General features: G+C 27.6%; 1 protein-coding gene across 1 annotated transcript in view; it reads left to right on the forward strand.

Moving 5' to 3' along the window:
• Nucleotides 1-23,359, forward strand: part of LOC136089199 (tyrosine-protein kinase CSK-like) — a 110,594-nt gene extending 87,235 nt beyond the window's left edge. The window contains exons 8-14 of the mRNA XM_065814923.1: nucleotides 161-248; nucleotides 359-432; nucleotides 652-702; nucleotides 1,438-1,486; nucleotides 1,693-1,788; nucleotides 3,106-3,192; nucleotides 22,734-23,359. Of these exons, the coding sequence (XP_065670995.1) occupies nucleotides 161-248; nucleotides 359-432; nucleotides 652-702; nucleotides 1,438-1,486; nucleotides 1,693-1,788; nucleotides 3,106-3,192; nucleotides 22,734-22,913 (625 nt within the window). The 3' untranslated portion in view covers nucleotides 22,914-23,359. The remainder of the gene's footprint in view (nucleotides 1-160; nucleotides 249-358; nucleotides 433-651; nucleotides 703-1,437; nucleotides 1,487-1,692; nucleotides 1,789-3,105; nucleotides 3,193-22,733) is intronic.
• Nucleotides 23,360-23,569: the final 210 nt, after the last annotated feature.

The following is a 23,569-nucleotide window of genomic DNA, read 5'->3' on the forward strand; positions in this document are numbered from 1 at the left end:
CACATACACAAGAACACAAGAAATATATATATAAAGATATATATATATATATATATATATATATATATATATATATATATATATATATATATATATATATATATATATATATATATATATATATATATATATATATTACTAATAGCATTTTGTTTCCCAGAACTCTTCAACATAAAAACTTGGTTGTTTTGGTGGCCATTAGCTTTCAAGAAAATTCTATCCTGATTTTAACTGAGTATTGTGAAAAGGTAAGCTAAAACAAGAAATTTTTACTAAATGATGATTGCTAAAGATAATTAATAATATGTTTAATGATTTCTTAAAATGCATTTGAAGATATTTTTGATTGTGTTTTAAGGGTGTTTTAGTGGAATATTTGAGAACAAGAGGCAGAGCTGTAATTACATTAGAGGAGCAGAAAGGTTTTGCAATGTGAGTTTTTCCTAGAATTTTGTTTATTGTATAATGATAATAAAAAATTTTTCTACTAGTTTTTATTCCTGTCTTAAGGAATTTTGATACATGTTTATTTGAGCACTGCTTGTGACATTTTTACATGAGCAAAGTTTTTAACATGTTTACACGAGCAATCCTTGTAACATTTTTTATTTGTCATATTTGTGACATAATATTTTTTTCATTTTGACATAGTGATGTTTGTAATGGTATGCGCTATCTAGAAGAAAAAAATATCATTCACAGGTTGTTTTTTTTATAATTATATTTCATGTTGCAGAATTTTAATTCATTTAAGAGTTAAGAGTCAGCCAACCAATTTAATATAATTGCTGAATTATTGTTGTGTGTTATTAAAAGTTGTGTGTTATGTTATTAAAAATAAAATCTTTTGAACTTTAATACTTTTATTTTAAATGAAATGTAACAACATGTTAATTTATGAACATTATGAAAGTTAACTATGATGTAACAGCAATATGTTAATTTATATTAATTAATTTATGATGTAACTCCAATATCTTAATTTATGTAAATTATTTTATGATATAACAGCAATTAATAAAAAAATTCATTATTGAAAAAAATTGGAACAACCTGTTATTAAACTAAGTATGTAATATGGATAAACTAGTATATACAGTCTAAACTATAACAATATGCAGTATAAACTAGTCAAAGAATGCAATATGCAGATTAAGGATGCAGTATGCAGTTTTAAAGGGTTCAATATGCATTTTATGAATGAAATACACAATTTAATGGTGAAATATTCAGTTGTATGTCCAGTTCATTCATTCAGTATGTTCAGTATTAAATGTAATTTGCCAAAATTTGAATCAAAGCTTCAAAAAAAGCTTCCTTGGCTTATTTATTTAAGATTGTTTTGTATATGAAAATATTTTAATCAAAATGTTTTTAAAAAGTTAATTTGTTTAAATATTAAGTTGTCATAAAATAATATATTGAATTTTTTTTTAGGGATCTAGCAGCTCGAAATGTTTTACTATCTGATGAACTTTGTGCTAAGGTTTTTATTAATAATATTTTTAAAATTAATTACTTTATATATTTATTGTTTTTTTCTTATTTAACTTTATGTTTTATTATTTTTATGTTTTTTTTTCTTCCATAATTAGTTATACCAGAAATTTAAATATACTACTAAAAAGAAATAATTTAAAAAAAAGCATTTGTTTAGATAAATTTTTGTAAAAATATTTGATAATTTTTTAGGTGTCAGATTTTGGTCTTGCAAAAGATGTTGAGCAAGAACTTGCATCTGGAAAGTTTCCTGTTAAGTGGACTGCTCCTGAAGCTATTGAGCAAAAGGTATTTTTAGACTTATAAATGATTTGCTGTAGGTGGTGCTGATTATTTATCACTGGTGTTGTCCATTATTTGTTTGTAGGTGTGTAAATGTATTATATTACATAGTAAGTATGTGTATATTTATATATATGTATATGTAAGTATGTCTATATATATATATATATATATATATATATATATATATATATATATATATATATATATATATATATATATATATATATATATATATATGTATGTATATGTATATATATATATATATTTTTATATATATGTGTATATATATATATGTTTATATATGTATATATATATATATATATATATATGTTTATATATGTATATATATAAATTTATATATATATATATATATATATATATTTTGTATCTTGTATATATGTATTATATATGTTGGTATATATGTAATTTTCAATTTCATTTTGATTATTTTCATTTGGTTCATTCGATTAATTTTATCTTAGATTTTAAACTAAAAATCTAATCCAAAAAATCTTAACAATAGTATAAATAATTTACATTTTTTTGTTTTAAAGTTGCTGAGAATTTTCAGCTGTATTTAATTGTATAATTGTCTGCAAACTACTTTGGACCTTTCTTGGAAACCCTATGTAAAATTCAATGCAAAATTAGCATTTGGCAAGTTTGCATCACGTTATTGTGCTTGCCACTTTCTTACTCCGCATTCTATTTTTTATCTCTATAAATCTCAAATCTGTCCTTGAATGGAATACTGTTGCCATATCTGGAGCAGATCTTCAAATGATGCCCTTTCTTTTTTAGACAAGGTGCAGAAATGCAATCTAAACATTGTTGGACCTGTTCTTGCAGCTAACCTTCAACCAATGTCACAACGTAGTAATGTTGCTTTTCTTTCTTTTTAATTTAAATACTAAAATGGATGCTGCTCCTAAGAGCTAGCATCGCTTGTGAAATCTACTAAAATTTATTCTTGTGTTACTCGTCATTTAACAAGTCTTAACATTTTATTTTGACTATTCCTAAATGCTCCAAAAATTCTTATTTTTTTCCTCAAACATCAGCTGTTTTAGAATTCACTTCATTTTTCTTGTTTTCTTGATTCATACAATTTGCAATCTTTCAAGTTGTCTGTTAATCAGTATCTGTTATCTATCTGTTAATTGTTATCTTGCTTTATAAACTTCATCTTGCAGCCTTGTTGGAAGTAACGATGTTTAAAAAAAATATTTTTAAATATACTTTTTATTTATATTGAATATTTTATTTTATTTAAATATTTATATTTATATATTGTTTATATATGCCTTATTATTTTTTCAGATTTTTTCAACAAAGTCTGATGTTTGGAGTTTTGGTATACTGTTATGGGAAATTTTTTCATTCGGACGAAATCCATACCCAGGTGTGGTAAGTATATAATAAAAGAATTCAAAAATTAAGTTTTGTGGCTCATTTAATTTTTTTAAATTGTTCTATTTATTACTATTAATTATATCTCTCACCTCAATTTTTCCCAACCTCTCAATATCAATTTTTCTCACCTTTTATTTTCAAATGTAATTCACTTTCCCAAGGTCGAGAAGGCCACTACAGTCAAGGAGGCTACTTTAATTGTAGTTTCAACCTTCTCTCTAATCTATAAGTTCAAAGCATAAACTTTGATGAATAAGCACAACCTTGATGAATAAGGCAACTGCGCAGAGAATTTAGTTGGGTGTGGTACATTTAGGGACATGGTGGATCTAACTTGAAAATTCTCACTTAAAAAGTGAGCACTTTACCACTAGTCCTTTACCGAATTTGTTATAAAGCATGCGCTCTACCACTACCCCACCTCTCACGATTTGCAACCTCTTACAGTTATTCAGCTTTAGCTAAAAAGTTATTTGTAAAATATAAATGTATATTTATAAATGTATATATATATATATATATATATATATATATATATATATATATATATATATATATATATATATATATATATATATATATATATATATATATATATATATATATATATATATATATATATATATATATATATATATATATATACACACAAAAAGAAATCCTAAATGGAAAAACTACAGAAAATTGTAATTGTAAACAAAAAATCAATTGTCCAATGAGTGGAAGTTGTTTATCAAAAAATGTGGTATATAAATGTGTTGTTTCGTCTAAGAATGTACCTGATAAACAATATATTGGCATAACAGAGGGTGAATGGAAAAAACGTTTTGCCAATCATAGGCAATCTTTCAAGAATAAAAAGTATTCAAAAGACACCATGCTGTCAAAATATATATGGGAATTAAAAGAAAAAAATATTGATGATTTTATACTGAATTGGTCTATCCTTAAAACAGCGCCTGCATGTAACAATATTTCCAAAAAATGCATACTATGCTTACAAGAAAAATTTGAAATAATTACACATGCAAATCAAGAATGCTTATTAAACAAAAGATCGGAATTAATTTCTAAATGTAGGCACGAAAATAAGTTTCTCCTAAAAAACTATAGAAATAAATTAGTTCAAATAATATTTACATTAACTACCCTTTTTAAAAAAACATTTAAAAAATTAGCATAAGTAATCATTTCTAAAGAATTCTTTTTATAATAGTGTCAGCAAATTCCACAAATGTGTGAAAATTTACAGTAGTTAAGACATTTGCAACTTCCTGTAATTTAATTTTTGGTATAAATTGAAGTTTTATTAATTTGATCATTCATTTCTGATGAATCTTTGTTGATGAAACACAGTGTCAAATGGAAAAAATTTTTGTTGAGTGATTTTCTACTAATATATATATATATATATATATATATATATATATATATATATATATATATATATATATATATATATATATATATATATATATGTATATGTATATATATATATATAGCAACTTTGAAAAATAAAGATAATCATACATATATGAAGAATGAGGATGCTACGCAAAAAATTACGGTGATTGGAGACTGGGAACAACAACAGCTTCAAAACGTTAGCCCCACCCCTGCTCCCAAATGGCAATGAGTCAAATTTGTTGTTTTTTTTTAATTTTAAACTTTATTCATATTCATAGACAAATTTCAAATTTGATTCAATTATCTCTTTTTGATCGGCTTTTATGACTTTATAAAGTTTACACTCCTCTCAATTTGAGGGGGGTGTAAACTTTATAAGGCCATAAAAGCCGAACAACAAAAGATTATTGAATCAAATTTGAAATTTATCAATGAATATAAATAAAGTTTAAAATTAAAAAAAAAAATAACAAATTTGACTTATTGCTCTCCTATTTGGGGCTCAGGGGCTAATGTTTTGGTGTTTTTGTTGTTCCCAGGCTCCAATCACCGCAATTTTTTGTGTAGCATCCTCATTCCTCATATATATGAACATACTTAAATATGGAGTTTTCTTCATGTTTCAAAGTTGCTTAGCTCAAATATCAAAAAAAGTTGTCTACGGCCTTGATATATATATATATATTTATATATATATATATATATATATATATATATATATATATATATATATATATATATATATATATATTAACAGCAATTTTTAATGGATTTTTACTTACTTTGTAACCTATATGTTGAAATATTTTATATTGATCATTTTAAACTGATGAACTTTGTAAGTTCAAAACATGTATTTCAAACTAAAAAGTGTTTTTTATTTCACTATATATATACATACATATATATATATATATATATATATATATATATATATATATATATATATATATATATATATATATATATATATATATATATATATATATATATATATATATATATATATATATATATATATATATACATATATATATATATAAATAGGGGAGAGTGGGGCACCATGACACACTTGGTTTTTGCTTCATAACAATTTTTTCAATACGCTTTTTTTTAAGGCGATTTGTTTTGTTTGTAGAATAAATTTATAACTACAAAATAATTTTTATTAGTTATCAAAATATAACAGGTTAAACTTGTGAGACTAGTAAAAGTAAAATTAAAAATTTGTTTCAAGGTACCCCACCCATGGGTTACCTTGAAACAAATTTTTGAAACTTATGAACTTTAAAAACTAATAAATTAATTTGCCATCAAAAAAACACAAATTTCGACCCCCCGCAGGCCTAATGTTGTCAAATGACGTAATGTTTTTTTCAAAACATAGCTCTAGTAGTAACTGTTTGACTATATGAAAGCGGTAAGATGCCTCCACAATTACAATGTTTCATGGTGCCCCATGCATCATGGTGCCCCACTCTCCCCTATATATATATATATATATATATATATATATATATATATATATATATATATATATATATATATATATATATATATATATATATATATATATATATATATATATATATATATATATATATTATTATTATTATTATTATTATTATTATTATTATTATTACTATTATTATTATTATTATTATTATTATTATTATTTATATATATATAATATATATATATATGTATATTATATATATATAATATATATATATATGTTTATTATATATATAAAATATATATATATATATATATATTATATATATAAAATAAATATATATGTATATTATATATATAAAATATATATATATGAGCCCATAAGAGTAAAAGTGGACCAAGTCCATATATCTATATTGTTAGAAATAAGCGTTCTTAGTGTTTGCTTATATTATAAATCAGCCATATGTAATATTATTGATGTCTAGTATTATTTTAAATCTTTTTTCTTAGACAACAAGATATGTGAACTGCACAAATAAATTTTTGAATAATTATTAATAATAAAATAATAGTTATGGACTTGGTCCATTTTTTCTCTAAACATAATCAACAAATCGCTAAATCATTTTAGTGTAAAATCATGAACAAATGTCATATTATTCGTTTACAATAGCAATTCAAATTAAGACAAGTAGTACAAATTCATACTATGTTGTAAAAAAACACAATTGCTATTTACTAATTATCGGCAAAACTAGTCCTCATTATTACAAACAGTACAATAAAAACCACACGAATTTACTGATCATCATCGCCGCTGTCATCGAGCAGTTCATCTTCTAGTACATCCTTGTTGTGACCGCTGTGTTCCAACTTTTGATAGAAGTCATGATAGATGGGAGGAATATACTTTAACAGCTTCATTAGATCTGAGTATTTTTCTTTGCTCAGTTTTGTTGCTCCACAGTACAGTGGAGCCAAACTCACTTCACTAAGATTCGTTTGACGTCCGCGTTTCGCTAGCGAAATGAAACTGAATGATGCGTCATCTTCTAAAGAGTATTTAAAGAACAGTTTGTATGGCTCGTTCTTTCTAAGTTGCAGCCATTGCATATCCAGCCAGTTGACCTTCTGATCACTCTCATCCACTTTCCAATTTGTAATTAATTTTAATAAGGGCTCCACACTCTTGAAATTATCAGTCCTTAATCTTGCAACACTGAAGCGCTTCTTCATAGAGCAGTTCTCGATCAATTTGTACCACTGTTCTGGCACAAAGATCTCTGTGGATTTTGGTTTTGTTCTCTCAATTATTCCAAAATCTGCATCGTTCGGCAAATAAGAATGCCCAGAGACCATAAACTTATGATTCACCAGTTCAATACTCGTCGTCTGCGTCAAATGCATCCATAACAGTGCAATTTTTATATTTTGATTTTGGCCGCCGCACGAGTCGCTGAATGCTGTAATAGACGTAATATCCCTATTTGCCAGATTTTGACAATATGCCAATAAGCATGAACCGATCTCACCTGCACCTCATGAGGCTGTTCCCTCATGCCATACATTCATCACTGCATTGTCATTTTTAAGGTCATGAATGCCTAGATTATACACTGATAATTGCCGGCAATAATAAACTTCATTGGTTGTAAGGCAAGGCAATGATATGACATTTTGCAGGTCAAAACAAAAAGATGCATGTTTATTGTCTTCATTTTCCTTTTCTAGTTTTAAGGATTGACGCGCCTTCTCTGCTTTGCGCAAATAAATCTCATGCGCTGCTTTTAGTTGAGATTTTTTGTGTTCAGTTTTTTCTATTTCAATGTCTGTTTTAAAAATGTCACATTTCTTGCACGTATCTTTTAGTGGCTGATGGAACGTCAAGTTAAATTCATGATTAAAAATGTCCCGAAATTTCCACTCTTTTTGGGGTTTGACTGAATCCTGTATGCATTTTTCTCTATACATGTCGTACATAGTGGATACCGTCAAATGAGCAGGTAGAAAGCGGCGAGATGCACTGTGACTTCTAGTATAGTGACTTTCGTATGTGGGAAACATGCGAATATGATCTTTAATGCGAGTGATGTGTTCCTCATGAATGCGTTGAGTCTTGTGATCATATTTTCCTCGTCCATCTTTGCCTGACACACCACCATTCTCCTGTTGGTTGAGTAACGCACGATTTAGTCGACCACTGCTAATGTCAAATATCGCCAAGAAGTATGGTTTGCAAACAGTAACGGGCTTATTATCTGCAAACACAGAGTATACTCCTGCAAAATCCTTTGAATGTTTTTTTTCATTTTTCGTAATTTTTTTTTTTCTTACTCTTGGTCGTCTACGTTCTACTGTTGATTGTTTCACGCAGCCAGCAAGAAACAGATTTTGTGCATCAAAATCTCCCAATTTCCAGAAATTTTCAAACAGAGTTTTAGTCTGCTCTAAAGTCAAATTTTCAGGACATTTATTTTTGCAACTGTGATTTATTAAATAATGTTTGTTTGATTTCTTAGCTTTTTGTAACGTTCTGCCATGCTTTACATATTCGCTACCTGTATTTCGTAAGCGCTTAATCACATTTTTCTTCCAGTTCGTTACACAACGTTTTCCTTTTCGAGGGCGTTGATCGGTTACAATCGGAGATTCAGTTGTTACAATCGGAGATTCAGTTGTTACAATCGGAGATTCAGTTGTTACAATCGGAGATTCAGTTGTTACAATCGGAGATTCAGTTGTTACAATCGGAGATTCAACTGCTACAACCGGTGAATTATCAGCTACAATCGGAGATTCAGCTGCTAATGTAGAACGTTCTGTCTGTATATCTGCTGCTAAGTTAGGATCTGCAATTGTTGTATCTGTAGCTAGAGATCTCTGAACCTTCTTGCACTTTATCAATGCCAGTGACACCATGTGTGCGGCTCGTGAATGCATGTTTACATTATTCTACAATAAATATTTTTTAAATATTACATACATTCAGAATATTATTAGAAAGAATAATGTACATGTACACAACATGCATGCAAGTGCTCCCCTAGCTAGATGTTATTAAAGCCACAAAATAGACCTTTCTAAAGAGGCTGTAACTTTGGTAGTGACAGACCATTATATCTACTGTCTAACAAATCAATATTTATATTCCTGTTGAGAGCAATTGAATAAATCTTATATTATCGCTCACCAAACTATTTCAGTTTTGTCACTTTATAAAGTGTGAAAGTGCTGTATACTTCACTATATTAATATAAAACCATAATCAGATATTCATTTAAAGCATCTTACCTGTACAAATGTTATTCTTGTTCTAATATAATAATAATAATTGTAAGAAAATGTGTAGTTTATGTGGTCTTGAATCTTTATTTCTTACATTAAAGCACTATCAATGGACTTGGTCCACTATTACTCTCTATACCTGGTGATTTATTGTTAGAGTAAAAATGTGCTGCCCTCTGTTGAATAAGAAATAAATGTGTTATGGACTAGGTCAATTTTTGCTCTAAAAATATAGCAAATTTTTAGCAGTTTTACATACATAAGGGTCATTTGAAAAAAATTGGACTTGGTCTACTTTTACTCTCATAGGCTCATATATTATATATATAAAATAAATAAATATACATATATATATATATATATATATATATATGTATATATATATATATATATATATATATATATATATATATATATATATATGTATATATATATATATATATATATATATATTACAACCCTCAGAATTAGTGTTGTCATTCGGCAATGCCGACCTAACTGCCAACCTTAAAGTGTTTGAGGTTGGCAATAAATTGCGGACCTCATTTCTATGTTTTATGGTCAAACTCTAGTATTAAATAATTTTTACCGACCTGATGCCGACCTCTATAAGATTGAGGTCGGCAAATTATTGCCGACCTCATTTTTCCTTATAATGAGGGTTGTATATTATATACATAAATTATATATATATATATTTATTATATATAATAATAATAATAAAATATATATAAATATATATTATATATAAAAAAATTATTATATATATAATATATATATATATATATATATATATATATATATATATATATATATTAGATATATAAAATAATATATATATATTTATATATATATAATAATAATAATAATAATAATAATAATATATATATATAATTATAAAAACACAATTAATCTCTCTAAAAATTCATATAAACCTTTCAAAAAACCAAAAACAATGAATTGTTGGATATTGATATTAACTCAAATCATCCACCCCAAATTCTAAAACAAATCTTTTGATTTCAATCAATAACATGCTAAAGCAAAACTCCTCTATTGAAAATGTATTCAATTCCTTTAAACAAATATTTGAAATTGCCCTTAAAAAAAGTGACTTTGAAAATGTTGATCTAAAATTTGACCCTGAGAAAAATAATACAAAAAAGTGAAATAGAACTAGAAATGTAGTTTGGTTCAACCCCCCATATAGCAAAAATGTTTCCATTAACATAGGAAAAGTATTTTTAAAATTGGTCGATTAGCATTTCCTGCCCTCTAATAAATTACATAAAATTTTTAATTGAATACAATTAAAGTTAGCTACAGTTCACAAAAAATATGGACAGAATTATAAAAGGTCACAATAATGCTTTGTTAAACAAAAAAGAATTCCTAAATGAATAAACTACAGAAAATTGTAGTTGTAAACAAAAAACAATGGAAATGAATGGAAAAAACGTTTTGCCATTCATAAACAATCTTTTAAAAATAAAAAGTATTCAAAAAGACACCATGCTGTCAAAATATATTTGGGAATTAAAAGGTAAAAATATTGATGATTTTACAATGAATTGGTTCATCCTTAAGCGCCTTCATATAACAATATTTCCAAAAAATGCATACTATGCTTACAAGAAAATTTTGAAATTGTTACACATGCAAACCAAGAATGTTTATTAAACAAAGAATCAGAATTAATTTCTAAATGTAGGCACAAAAATAAATTTCTCCTAAAAAACTATAAAAATAAATGAGCTCAAATAATAGTTAAATTAAATCCCCCTTCTAAAAAAATATTTTTCTAAAGAAGCATAAGTAATCATTTCTAAAGAATTCTTTTTATAATAGTGTCAGCAAATTCCACAAATGTGTGATATAAAATTTCACAAATCTATATATATATTGTATGTTTTGAAGAAGTTGTTTGTCTCTGGAATACGCCTGGGTTTTTAGAATCAGAAGTCAGTTATAAATTCATGCATAGGTGTTAAATCTATCATGGTTTTCTAGAGTGTGACTAGGCTAGCTTTTAAATAGCGGCTTTCTACATGTTTTGTTGATGTACCTTTTTTCCTGTTGTTTTGTCACATGCAGTAACCGAATTTAAACAGAATAGAATGAGACAATCAAATTTTTTATTGATTGAAGCTATTTAGAATCGAATTTGAACTTTCATTGTTAGTATAGAATCATTTACAGTCGCATTTTTTAGGACCACATTTTTTTAGTTAAGTTGTTAAAACTTGTTTCAGTCAAATAATATAGAACCAAATAATATAAAACCAGCTAGAACAGAATTTTCTAGAATTGAATCAGTTAAATAAATTAAAATTTTTATGTATGCATTAGTATATTAAATAGTACATTAAATAATACATTAAATAATAAATTAAATAAACACATTTATAAAATCTGCTGTTGGTCCTCTGCATACTGGACCGTGATTGGTAGCACTATTTTGACTGGCTTCAACACATCGCTTGCATAGGCAAAGATGGGGGCAAGGGTAAACAACAACTTAAAGATTGTCAATGAGGCAATCTTTGCAGACATTTTCGATTGGTTTGTCCATCACAGCAGCTTGTCTATTTGATTGAGATTATTCATCAACAGTTTGTTCCTAAAAAAAAGTATAAATATAAATCTAACTAGTAGAATTCCTTGTCACTGTCCCAACAAAGAGAGGTTGCCACCCTATCAATAACAACAACAACAAGTCGCTAACATGAATACAACTCAGTAAATACTTTTTGTTTATTGTTAAAAATTGTAATTAATTATCTAACCTGTTCAATGAATTCTTGAACTTCCTGATCACTTGGCATTTTCATATTGTTGTAGAGGAATGATGCAGCTTCAAGAAATTTTGTTGCAGTCTATTCACCACTTGCAAGTTTTTTTCATACCCACGAAGATGCTCATGCTGCCTTTGACCATCGTGATGCAGTTCTCTTCTATGTTTGAAACAATTTTGGATCTGGAGCATCTCAACTTTCATTGGATAGACAGGCTATTTAAAATTGATACTTTAAAGATGATTTATTTTGATTGATTACATTTTATTGGTTTGTTAAATAATCACATAGTAGCATGGAACAAAGTAAAAATTTTGTTCTGTGCTACAAATATAATTTATTAATGCTAACATAAGCAGGTGCCTGTAGATAATGAGCATGCAAAATATAAAGTTCTCATTTTAAAATCGTACAGAATAGGATCTCAACTCCTGCATCTATTGGATCAGAACACTTAAGTGCTATTATATAAAGACTTACATTTTGTTAAAGCTCGTCCAAGAAACGCCAAAACCCATGGTGTGCTGTCATTGAACGATTCATCTAGGAGTGTAAGGATTCGGACACATTGTTAGTACAATAACGCAGGCCATGAGCAGAAAAATCTCAGGAGATTTTCGGAGCATCCAATGCTTTTCACAATATTGAACAAACATTTTCATTTTTTCAGTAATGACACTGTGATGGTTAGCTTCAGTTTTTAGTTTGTCAACTTCAGGCCTTACTAAATTGGGTGGTAGCAAGCACATGGAAATAAACTTACAACACCATTTCCTGATGATTGGGTCATTATTCTTGGTGTATTCTACCTGCAGACCAATGCCCTTAATCTTTTTGAGAATTGCCTGGGCATAATGAAATCTGCAACCGGTTTAGAAAAACAGCTTTGGCGGAGTTTCCGATTGCAGTTTCATAGTCAGCCATCGCAATCTGTGGCACTAAAGTTGGAGAAAGTTTGTTTAGCTTTTTAAAAACACGTAGGTAGAGACCTTCTTTTTGTCCAGTCATTAAGACATGCAGAACAGGCAGGATCATTGTTCCGAACTCCAGTGAAATATTAAACATCTGACCATCATGGAAAATGGCAGAAACCTCATGAAATGTAGCATCAACACACAGGATAGTGATTTCTGAAAAAGACAAATTATTAACATTTAAAAACAGCTGGGATCTAATAAAAAAATTTTAAGGATAGGTTTCCCCATTTTGATATTGAAATGAATTATAGCTTAAAAATGTTTTTTAACAAAAGAACAAAGCTAGTTGATCCTCAAACTCTACAAGCGACTTCTTCGTGTGACCATGTATTGTCTCAAGTAAATTAGTTGACAAAACTATTTTTGCACTTCCGTCACAAAGTTGATGGTGCTTACACTTGAGATACAAAAACCATTGTTTTCCTTATTTTTGATGTAGCCTGCAACATACACAAATGTTTTCTGTTTGTCACCTTCAATTTTTTTTGTATTCCATTTTGCTATTTTAAATTTAAACAAACCTTGATATATTTTCACATGCATTTGTTGGACTTTTATGTTTACTTAAAATTTTGCAACAAATAAAATATATTATTTTTGAAAATAATAAAAATATTTTTTTGCGGGATCATGTACATGATAACCTTTAACACAAAAACCAGTTTGAAAAAATTATGCCGTCTTTCAATTGCAACAATATCACACATGCATTAAAATTACAATTGTAAAAAAATTTGATTGTAAAAAACTCGATGCTAAATTAATTAACTGTGAAAAGTAATTAAGTTTTTAGTTTCATTAAACTTTTAATGATATTCGATCATCTCAATCTATGTTCAATAAATTTGATTCTAGAAATTAAATTAGACAACTTGGTTCTAGAACATTTTCACAAATTTGGTTCTGGCATTGGACGACTTGTTTTGTTATGGTTTCAAAATTACGTTTATTCAGACCATAGAGAAAACTTTACTTTTTGGAAATTTCGATTTTGTTATGGTGTCAAAGTTACTTTTGATCCGGACCATAGAGAAAACTTTACTTCTAAACAAAAATTTTTCCCGCTCCTTACATCATTTTTATATCACGCCTTTATTATCATTATTAAATCACCCAAAAATATTTTTTGTTAACCATTCATCTGGCTAAAATTTATCTAGTTTTATTTCAGTATTTAGTTAGTCTTATTACAGTACTTATTAATATACTATTTATCCGCTTATTTTCATATTATTACTATTATTATTACTATTATCAAGGAATTTTTATGCCATATTATCTTAGATCCATTACTCAGCTTTATTTATTTTGTTTTATTTTTCATATGCACAATTTTTGTCTTTTATTATTATTTAGAGAATTTCTAATATCCTTCACAACATGTTTACATTTTTGCGGATGATATTTTTAATGGTTTTTGTGCGACGTTTTTTTGCTATCATTTAGTTATTATATAATGTCATTATCATTAAGTTATTATATAATTATTATATAATTATATAATATAATAATTTTTGCTATTATTTAGTTATTATATAATGATTTTGGGTCGTGTGGGTTGCTCATTTTCTTACACTTTTGATTAGTTAACATAATTCGAATGAGGTATCTATGACAACATTAGAGTTTATTGAAGGCTTTATTGTTGTTTTGTTAATTTTAAAGAAATATTTTTTTTTCAGTAAGGTATACTGCTTTCTGATTGTCTTGGATTTATTTATGTTAAAAGTACCTATTTGGTTTTATATGTCTCAAAAAGAAATTTATTAGAATTTAATGGTTTGTAGATTTGGGGTCCTAATATCAATGAAATACCTTATGAAAGTCCTTTTTGGTGGTAATTGTGTATACTAATTGTAGCACAAAATGAGTAATTTCTAAAACCTGCATTAAAATCCAACGGACTTATTTGAGATTTAAGTCTTTATCCAAAAGTGTTCCATTCATATACGCTATAGATAGCATTTAAGACCAAAGTATTTGTTTTTATAAAACATGATATCTAGATTTGTAAAAATAGGGACTTTTTATTTTTATTCATTTATTATCTACAAGACTTCAATTACGAGATAAACAACAATTTTCTTTCTGATAATTGATTAGAATACTCTTCAAGTTAAGACACATGGGAAAGCAAATGTTTCAAACTTTTTTTTCTGAAATAAATTTTGTAAAAAATCTTTCTAGTGCAGAGTTTAGGTTTTCTTGCTATTATACTCAGTTACACACGTCAGGAGATGCTGGGCATAATCAGGGTGGGAAGAATTTCGTTTGTACCTATCCCAATGAACCTTTAAGTTTGAGTGCAAGGCTTCTGTTGCCTCTTCACTCAAGAGGCCCAATCCCTTTTTTTTTTGTCTTGATGAACTGAGGCACATGGAAAAACACAGCATGCGCTTTAGGGGTAACTGAAATCAGAAGTTTAATGTAGCTCTGTTGGAATTGAGCGATCTTGGATTTGTAGTCAGGGTCCAAATTCTGGCCAAAGCAAGAAGTCACAACATCCTTGAATAGCGTAAGTGTTTGAATGAAGCCATGAGCTTGAGCAAAATTTTCCTTTTCTGAAAGCAGTGGAGTTTGCTCACACCTTTCAAGAGCTTTATGCAGTCATTCCCATTGAAATGACCACCATGGAAAGGCTGGATGGGAATGTGAAGTGATGAGGGCCATTCCTTGGCTTTGGGCCAAAGATGACAAAGTGTTTTGATCAAGTGATTTACCACACCAAGTAGCAAATGAAGCTCCATGGCTGGGATAGCCTCAAGGACAAGCTTGTCATCTGGAAAGTTGAGTATTTTCTAAGTTAAGTTTGATTTTCTCAAATCTCCTCCTGCTCTGATGAATTCGGAATGTTGTCTTCTGATCTCACCATAAGTTCTCAGGTGGCTACAGTTTTGGAGATTTGGTAATGAGGCATCACATCAACAACATGGATGCTTGCTGCTGTGAGACTGTATTCCGCATAAAATGTTTGCCAGCTTGAGATCGCAAGAAATGAAGAGAAATTCTATCTAACATTCTTCTTGAACTTGAATGAGATTCAAAATAGCCTTCACATTATGGTAGCTCTCTGATGTGTTTTGTACAAGTGCTATCAGGATTTGTTGCTTTACACTTGTTGCTTTGGTTGAGGGTTGAGACATCAGTTTGATAGTTTTCTGAACTGGGCTGTTTGGTGGCATTTCATCCTCCTCCAAAGCAATGTGAGTGAATCTTACTTTCAGAAAGGAGCCTCCTCCATCAATTCCCAACTTCAAAATGGCAGATTCTGTTAATTTTTGAGCTGATTTTATGGCTTCACTGAGACTGCTGAGACTTTGACAATGAACCACCTGGCATGATTCCTTATTTTCTGCCAGAGTTATGCTGACAATAAACTGATAATGAAGCTTATGTTGACAATAAAGTTATGCTGACAATAAACTGATAATGAAGCTTATGTTGACAATAAAGTTATGCTGACAATAAACTGATAATGAAGCTTTTGGCCAACTTGAGCAAACTTTAGAGGGAAACTTGGCTTCATCAATCTTACAGGACTAATTTGATTCAGGGCTGAGCCAAGTTTTCGCATTCCATTGTTGGACAGTCCAGTATTCTGCTGTATTTGAACCATATTTTCTGTTGTATGAGGTTCTTTAAAGAGTTGCTGAGCTGATGAAGGACCTAAACAAAAAAAAATAGAAAATTCGAAATCAATTAAGTGATTAAACTAGATTGAGATTGGAGAATTCAATTTAGAACAAAATATAATAAGAATATTTTTTAAGTAAATTAAATTAGAATCAATTAAGAATATTGAAGGAGCATTTTTAATTTACTTTAATTTTGTCTCTCCCTATTTAGCCCTATTAAAATATTTGGTTGACAAGTTCAAATGTTTTTTCAAATTAAATTAACAATATCAAATCAGCACAGCATACCTCTTCTCATAGACAACATCTTTCCACTTGGTTGACTAAGCCATTTGGAGAGGCACTTTTAGAAGCCTAAAACTGCTGATGCAACTTGCCCTGCTCCTACAGGATCTGCAGCTGCAATTTTCCTCAGATTTTCATGGTGAGTTCCTAAAGTGCAGTTGTGAGGAAGCCCACATCCAATAATTGACAAGCACTTTGTGCAATGTTTTTCAGCATTTTGAGAAGCCTGCTGTGGAAGTTTGGGCTCTGAGTCTTGGAATTTGCTGAATGGATGCTTTTTTTGAGCTTGGCAATTTGGCAGAGTAAACACTCACAAACATAATAAAAACGAGTTGCAGGTTTGATTAAAATTGTCTCAAAGTGGTAAAGCTTTGGCACAATGGTTGCTTTCCCATCACAAAGCTTTCCAATCTGAGATCGGCATGAGAAACAAGTTGCCAAAGGCACTCTCTCATCATTGAAATCAAAATCTTTCTGGATTTGTTGAAGGATTTTTGATTTGTAGTTTTCGGTCAGCTCTTGGTCACCTTTTTTCAAGCAAATGACACAAACATATGCGTTCTTTATGGGTGTTGGCAAACGTTGGCATCTTCAAACTTAACAAATATATTCACAAAAACCTTGTTTACTATTTTCTTTGTTTTGTACAACTGCCTCTTCCGGAATAAACTCTGGATATGGACACAAGGTTTGAGCTTTCAAAAATGCTCTTGAATCAAGATAATAAATCAAATTTTGAAAAAAGTTATAAAAATAAGAAAACTTAAATATTTGATTGGCAACATTTCTTATTTTATTAATTTTTTTCACCGAGCATGTTTACCGTATGAAATTAGCACTGACAAAGTCCGAATTTAGATCATTTAGTTTATATTTACTTAGAGATGTTAATGAGAGATTTCAGAAAACCTCAATATGGACTCCCATAGACATGTACTATTACCAACTAAAAGGATTTTCATAGGGTATTTCATTGATATTAGGACCCCAAATTTACAAACCGTGGTTTTTGTGTTTCTATTAGAATTTTAATTTATTGTGTTTTCATGCTTTCTTTCTGTGGTATGGTAAGTGATTTATTTCGTTATTTTTATTTATATTTTATAGTAGTTTTACACTTTTAATATCACATCATGAAAAAAAATTTTGATGCTTTACACATTTGCAGATGGTTGGGTTTTGGCTATTTGTAGTGAGTCCTTTTTTACTGCAGTATGGAATAGGTGGGGTAAAGCATAAGTGGCGATGACATTTGTCTGATAGGATAAACTAGTTATTAGTGCTGATCCTCATCGAAACGCCAATAATAGACGTGACTCTGAGGAGTGTTTATTACTTAATCACTACACAAATTATGTTTACACATTAGCATTAATGTTTTTTTTTCCATTCTGAGGCCTTACTTAAGTTTTTGTTTGGTGATATATTTGGTTTATACCTTTGTTCATTTTAAGTGTTTATAAAAAAAAAAAAAGTTTTATTATTGTAAGTATTTTTTGGGTCTGTCTTATATATATTTTTTTTATTTATATATTTATATATATATATATATATATATATATATATATATATATATATATATATATATATATATATATATATATATATATATATATATATATATATATATATATATAAATATTTAAATATTCTTCTATTAATCTTTATTTTTGTCTTGACAACTGTCAAAATGTGCTTTGTTTGAAAAATAATTCTCCTTTATTCTAATGTGCTTCATTTTTCCCTCAGTCGTTCATTGCTTATGTGTGACCATTCGGCGAATTTATATGCCAAAGTTTTTAAATAATAATACTGATTCGTCAATGTTCAACAAATTTATTCTCAGAGTGGTTTCTGTGGTTTTAAATACAAAAACTACTAAATTCTTCTGTATTGGTAAGATATTACATTGCCGATATTTTAAACAAGTATATTCTTTTTATCTACATAAAGGAAGAGAATGCAATGGTGTCTTTTTTTAAAGCACAAATAAATAGTAGATTTGGAAAAATAATTGTTAATCAAGAACTTGTAAAATCTAATTTATCAAAGTTGGATGCAAAATCAGATTGGTTAAAGGTGCTGAGTGGTGTTCTACAAGGTTGTTTACTTGGGCTATTATTATTTTTGTTATATATCAATGGTTTACCATTTAGAATTAATAATTAATTCAAAATTTATGCAGATGATAGTAAAGTTATTTCAGTAGTTAACAACAAGGTAGACTTATAATTCTTGCAAAATGATATTGATAGATATTGATAGTCTAACTGAATGGTCTGAAAAATGGATGATAAATTTTAATATCAAAAAGTGTAAAATCATTCCCTATAAATTTTAGATAAATGTAAATACGAAAAATTCAAAATCAACAACTATAGAAAAAGACATTTGTATTATGATATCAAATACTATGAAGTTACATCACCGTGAAAATAAAGCATAAAATCAATTAGTTCAATTAAATCATTTACTTATAAGAACAAAAGCGTAATAAATATTCTGTGCTGCACTTTTTCTTATTCTTGACTTATTCTTGAATATACAGACTTCTTTTTGAATATGCAGCACTGGAAGAAAATGCTTGTAATAAAAATGATATACAAAAGTTAGAAATTGTTCAATAACGAGCAATTGATTTCAAAATTGATTCCAGAGTTAAGACATCTTCCTTATGAAGTAAGGTTTAAAAAACTTCAACTAAATGCCTTAAAAACCAGGAGCGTTATTTTAAAATTTTTTTTAAATTGTATAAAATATCTTGGTGTTAACAACTATAAACAACAAATTATATTTGAGCATATGGTCCAGCACAAACATTAAAGGTCATAAAGCATGGTCCAGCTGCAAACAGAGGTCATAAAGCATAGTCTAGCTGCAAACATCGGGGTAATAAAGCATGGTTCAAGTCCAAACATCAGGAGTCATAGTGAATTGTCCAGCTGTAAATATTAGGATTCATAAATCATGGTTCAGCTGCAAACATTAGGATTCATAAAGCATGGTTCAGCTGCAAACATTAGGAGTCATAAAGTATGTTTCAGCTGCAGACATTAGGAGTCATAAACTTTTTAATATTGAACTTATAAAAAGCAAAAATCCAAGGGAACATATTTTTATAGAGTTATGAGTGTTGCTTAGTAAAAACTTATTTTACTTAGACATTCAAAAGTCATATTTTTTTAAAAATGCAATGAACTTTCTTAAATATTCTTTAAATAAACTTTTTTTAATAAGAATTTTAATTTCAATTTAGTAAATATTATTGTTAGTAAATATTACAAGTGAACAATTTAATAGTTTTCTAAAATTTGATAGTAAAAATCATTTTTAAGGTTATATTTTCTCTATTCTAGTTATATATATATATATATATATATATATATATATATATATATATATATATATATATATATATATATATATATATATATATATATATATCAGGGATGCGGAGTCCCAAAAGGACTCCGGCTTTATATCTCTACTTTTTCCAAGTTTGTAGTGTCCAGAAGCTCTAAATATGTTTGTTGGCTTAAAAAAATTCATGAGATTTAATGACTTGAAACTTATTGTTTTTAAGCCCGGAGTCCTGGAGTCCCGGAGTCCTTGCCGCCATTATACCTAAGGACTCCGGACTCAAAAAATGATTGTTCCTCTAACCTAAAAGTCTTAATTTTTTTTTCCTATTAGTAGTCCATAAACTTATTTATATTTTTAGAGCTACTGGATACCAAAAACTAGGATAAAGTAATCTTTTTTTGACTTTCAAATCCGGAGTCCTTTTTGGGACTCCGCATCCCTGATATATATATATACATTTATATATATATATATATGTATGTATGTATGTATGTATGTATGTATGTATGTATGTATGTATGTATGTATGTATGTATGTATGTATGTAAGTATGCATGTATGTATGTATTTATGTATGTATGTATATAAGTTAGTTATTTAAAAAATTATTTAAATTTTTTAGTTCAAGTTATTTTTAAAAATCTCACAAAATTCTTTTAATGATATAAAAAGTTTTTATTAATTTTTTATAAAGCAATAAATATATAGAAAAGTTAATAAAACTTGAAAATAAATATATATAGAAATAAATATATAGAAAAGTGTTACCTATTGTTTAGCTTTTGGCATTTGAAACAATTACAACTGCTTAATAACTAATTATAAATTATTTTGAAAAATGTATGAAAATAGGTATATCTAATCTATATGAAATAAAAATTACTTTAATTGAAAGTGATAATTTAATTATTTTTTGCATAATATTTTTAAAAAAACCACACATATGGAGTTCGTTGTGAAATTATTTTACAACAAACTCCAGGTGTTGTGCTATCTTCTAAACGTTGCAGAAAAATCATTTAGTTAAATTATGCCAAAATTTAAATTATGCCAAATTTGGACAATCCAACATTTTATACTCACATACTTTATTGAAGTTTATTAAAATGTAAATAAAAATTCATTTCATCCCGAAATTATCAAAATTTTTTAGAATTTTGATAATTTTAGTGATGAAAATTCTAAAACTTTAAATAACCAGGAATTCATAGCGTTAAATAATGAAAAGCCATTACAAGAATTAACTATTTCACGAAAATTACAAATATATTTATATATATTTATATTGATATTTAAAAAAAATCTAAACATAAAATTATAGTGGAGGATTGTGGGATCGTCTATAAATTACGTAACGCCAACGTTACGAAACTTATGGACGATCCCAGAGAAAAGGAAAAAAAAAATTATTCTGATTGTTTGACATAAAGAGACTGGTGACTGCATAAAGAGACTGGTGCAAAGAAATGCTATTCTCTACATATTCTTTGTTTTTCGAGAAAATCAGAACAAGTTAAAAGCCATTAGTTGTGACAATCATTAAGTTTGAAAAAAGAAATAAGGCTTTCTGTTTTCTAATTAATAGAAATGAAATCGCAACTCACATAATTAAATTTAATTACTTAGGAAGTGTTTATATATTTATAAATAGCGACTTTTTCATCATCTGATAGAAAAACAACACAAATCGTATACTGTTTACGATTTTAATAATTTGAAGCAGTTCAACGAAGTTCAAAAGCTTTGCAGGTAACCCTATTTAAATTCCATAAAGTTGTAGCTTGTAACTAAAATGGATAAAAATTAAATAAATCACAAAAAACAGTTGTTCAATCAACAACTTAATTATAGGTCAAAAGTGCTCCCCCCCCCCCTCCACCTCAAATAATAACCAACTAAATTGAAGGTCAAAATATTATGTAGTTGAATTTTTAAACGCCATTTGAATAGATTTTTTGAAATCATCATAAAACGTTTTTGTGAAAAATCGTTAAGATTTTCATAACTAACTTTAAGGAATTTTTCCAAACTTTTTCAATTACTTTTCAAAACGTTATCAAATAAAAGTATTTATTCGATAACGTTTTGAGGAACCCAAATGAAGTTATTTTTAAAAAAAAATTTGAATTTTCATTAACTTGAGGCGTCTTAAAAAAATTCTGTAGCGCGTTATTTACGCATTGGTACATCTGCAAGTTTTATTGAAGTAACCTTTATTTGATAATATTTTTTCCTTTTTTTTTAATAATTTTTTTTTTAAATCTCTTTTTTTTTCCATCTTTTATTTGTTGTCAAATTTTATTGCAATGACGTTTTTTTTTTTTTTTTAGTTTTTAGACGAATTGTTAAGTATTGTAAAATCAAATTATCGGATGGAATGCCCCGAGAAATGTCCACCATGTGTTTATCAGTTGATGCTAAAGTGTTGGGATGCAGATCCTAATAGAAGACCGTCGTTCAAGCAATTGCACAATGAACTCTTTAATCCCGACAAAGAAACTAAATTATGAATAGAAATTCTCAATTATATGTTTTTTATATCTCAATTTTTGAGAGATTAATTTAGTCCATTTTTAGAATTTATGATTATGCGTCATTTATAATTCATTATTTTAGAGGGATTTGTGACATTAATTAGTCTCCGATTCTTCAATACGTTTCTTTTTTCTTTCAATTTTGTTTTTTAAATTTTTTTTTCTCTTTGACACTGATTAATTTACTTATATATTATAATTTTGTTTCCAACCCTCTAATGCGCGCCCAACACTCTAAAATTTGAAAATTTGTTTTTCAAAGATTCATGTGATTGATTACAACCTAAAAACAGTTTATATATATATATATATATATATATATATATATATATATATATATATATATATATATATATATATTTGTAGGTAACTATGGTAACTGGTTTATTTTTAATAGTTTAAATGGAAATTTGTAATATCAACTTTATTTCTTTTCATGACTTCAACCAGCCGTTTAGCATATATTTCTTTATAATTCACTCTGCTTATATATATATATATATATATATATATATATATATATATATATATATATATATATATATATATATATTTGTGTATGTGGCTAAATTATTAGTTTTATAATTAGAAATTATTGCACGCTGCACAGATTATAGTTAAAAATTTTAACA

This window comes from Hydra vulgaris, chromosome 13, assembly GCF_038396675.1.
Source record: "Hydra vulgaris chromosome 13, alternate assembly HydraT2T_AEP".
Lineage (NCBI taxonomy): Eukaryota > Metazoa > Cnidaria > Hydrozoa > Anthoathecata > Hydridae > Hydra > Hydra vulgaris.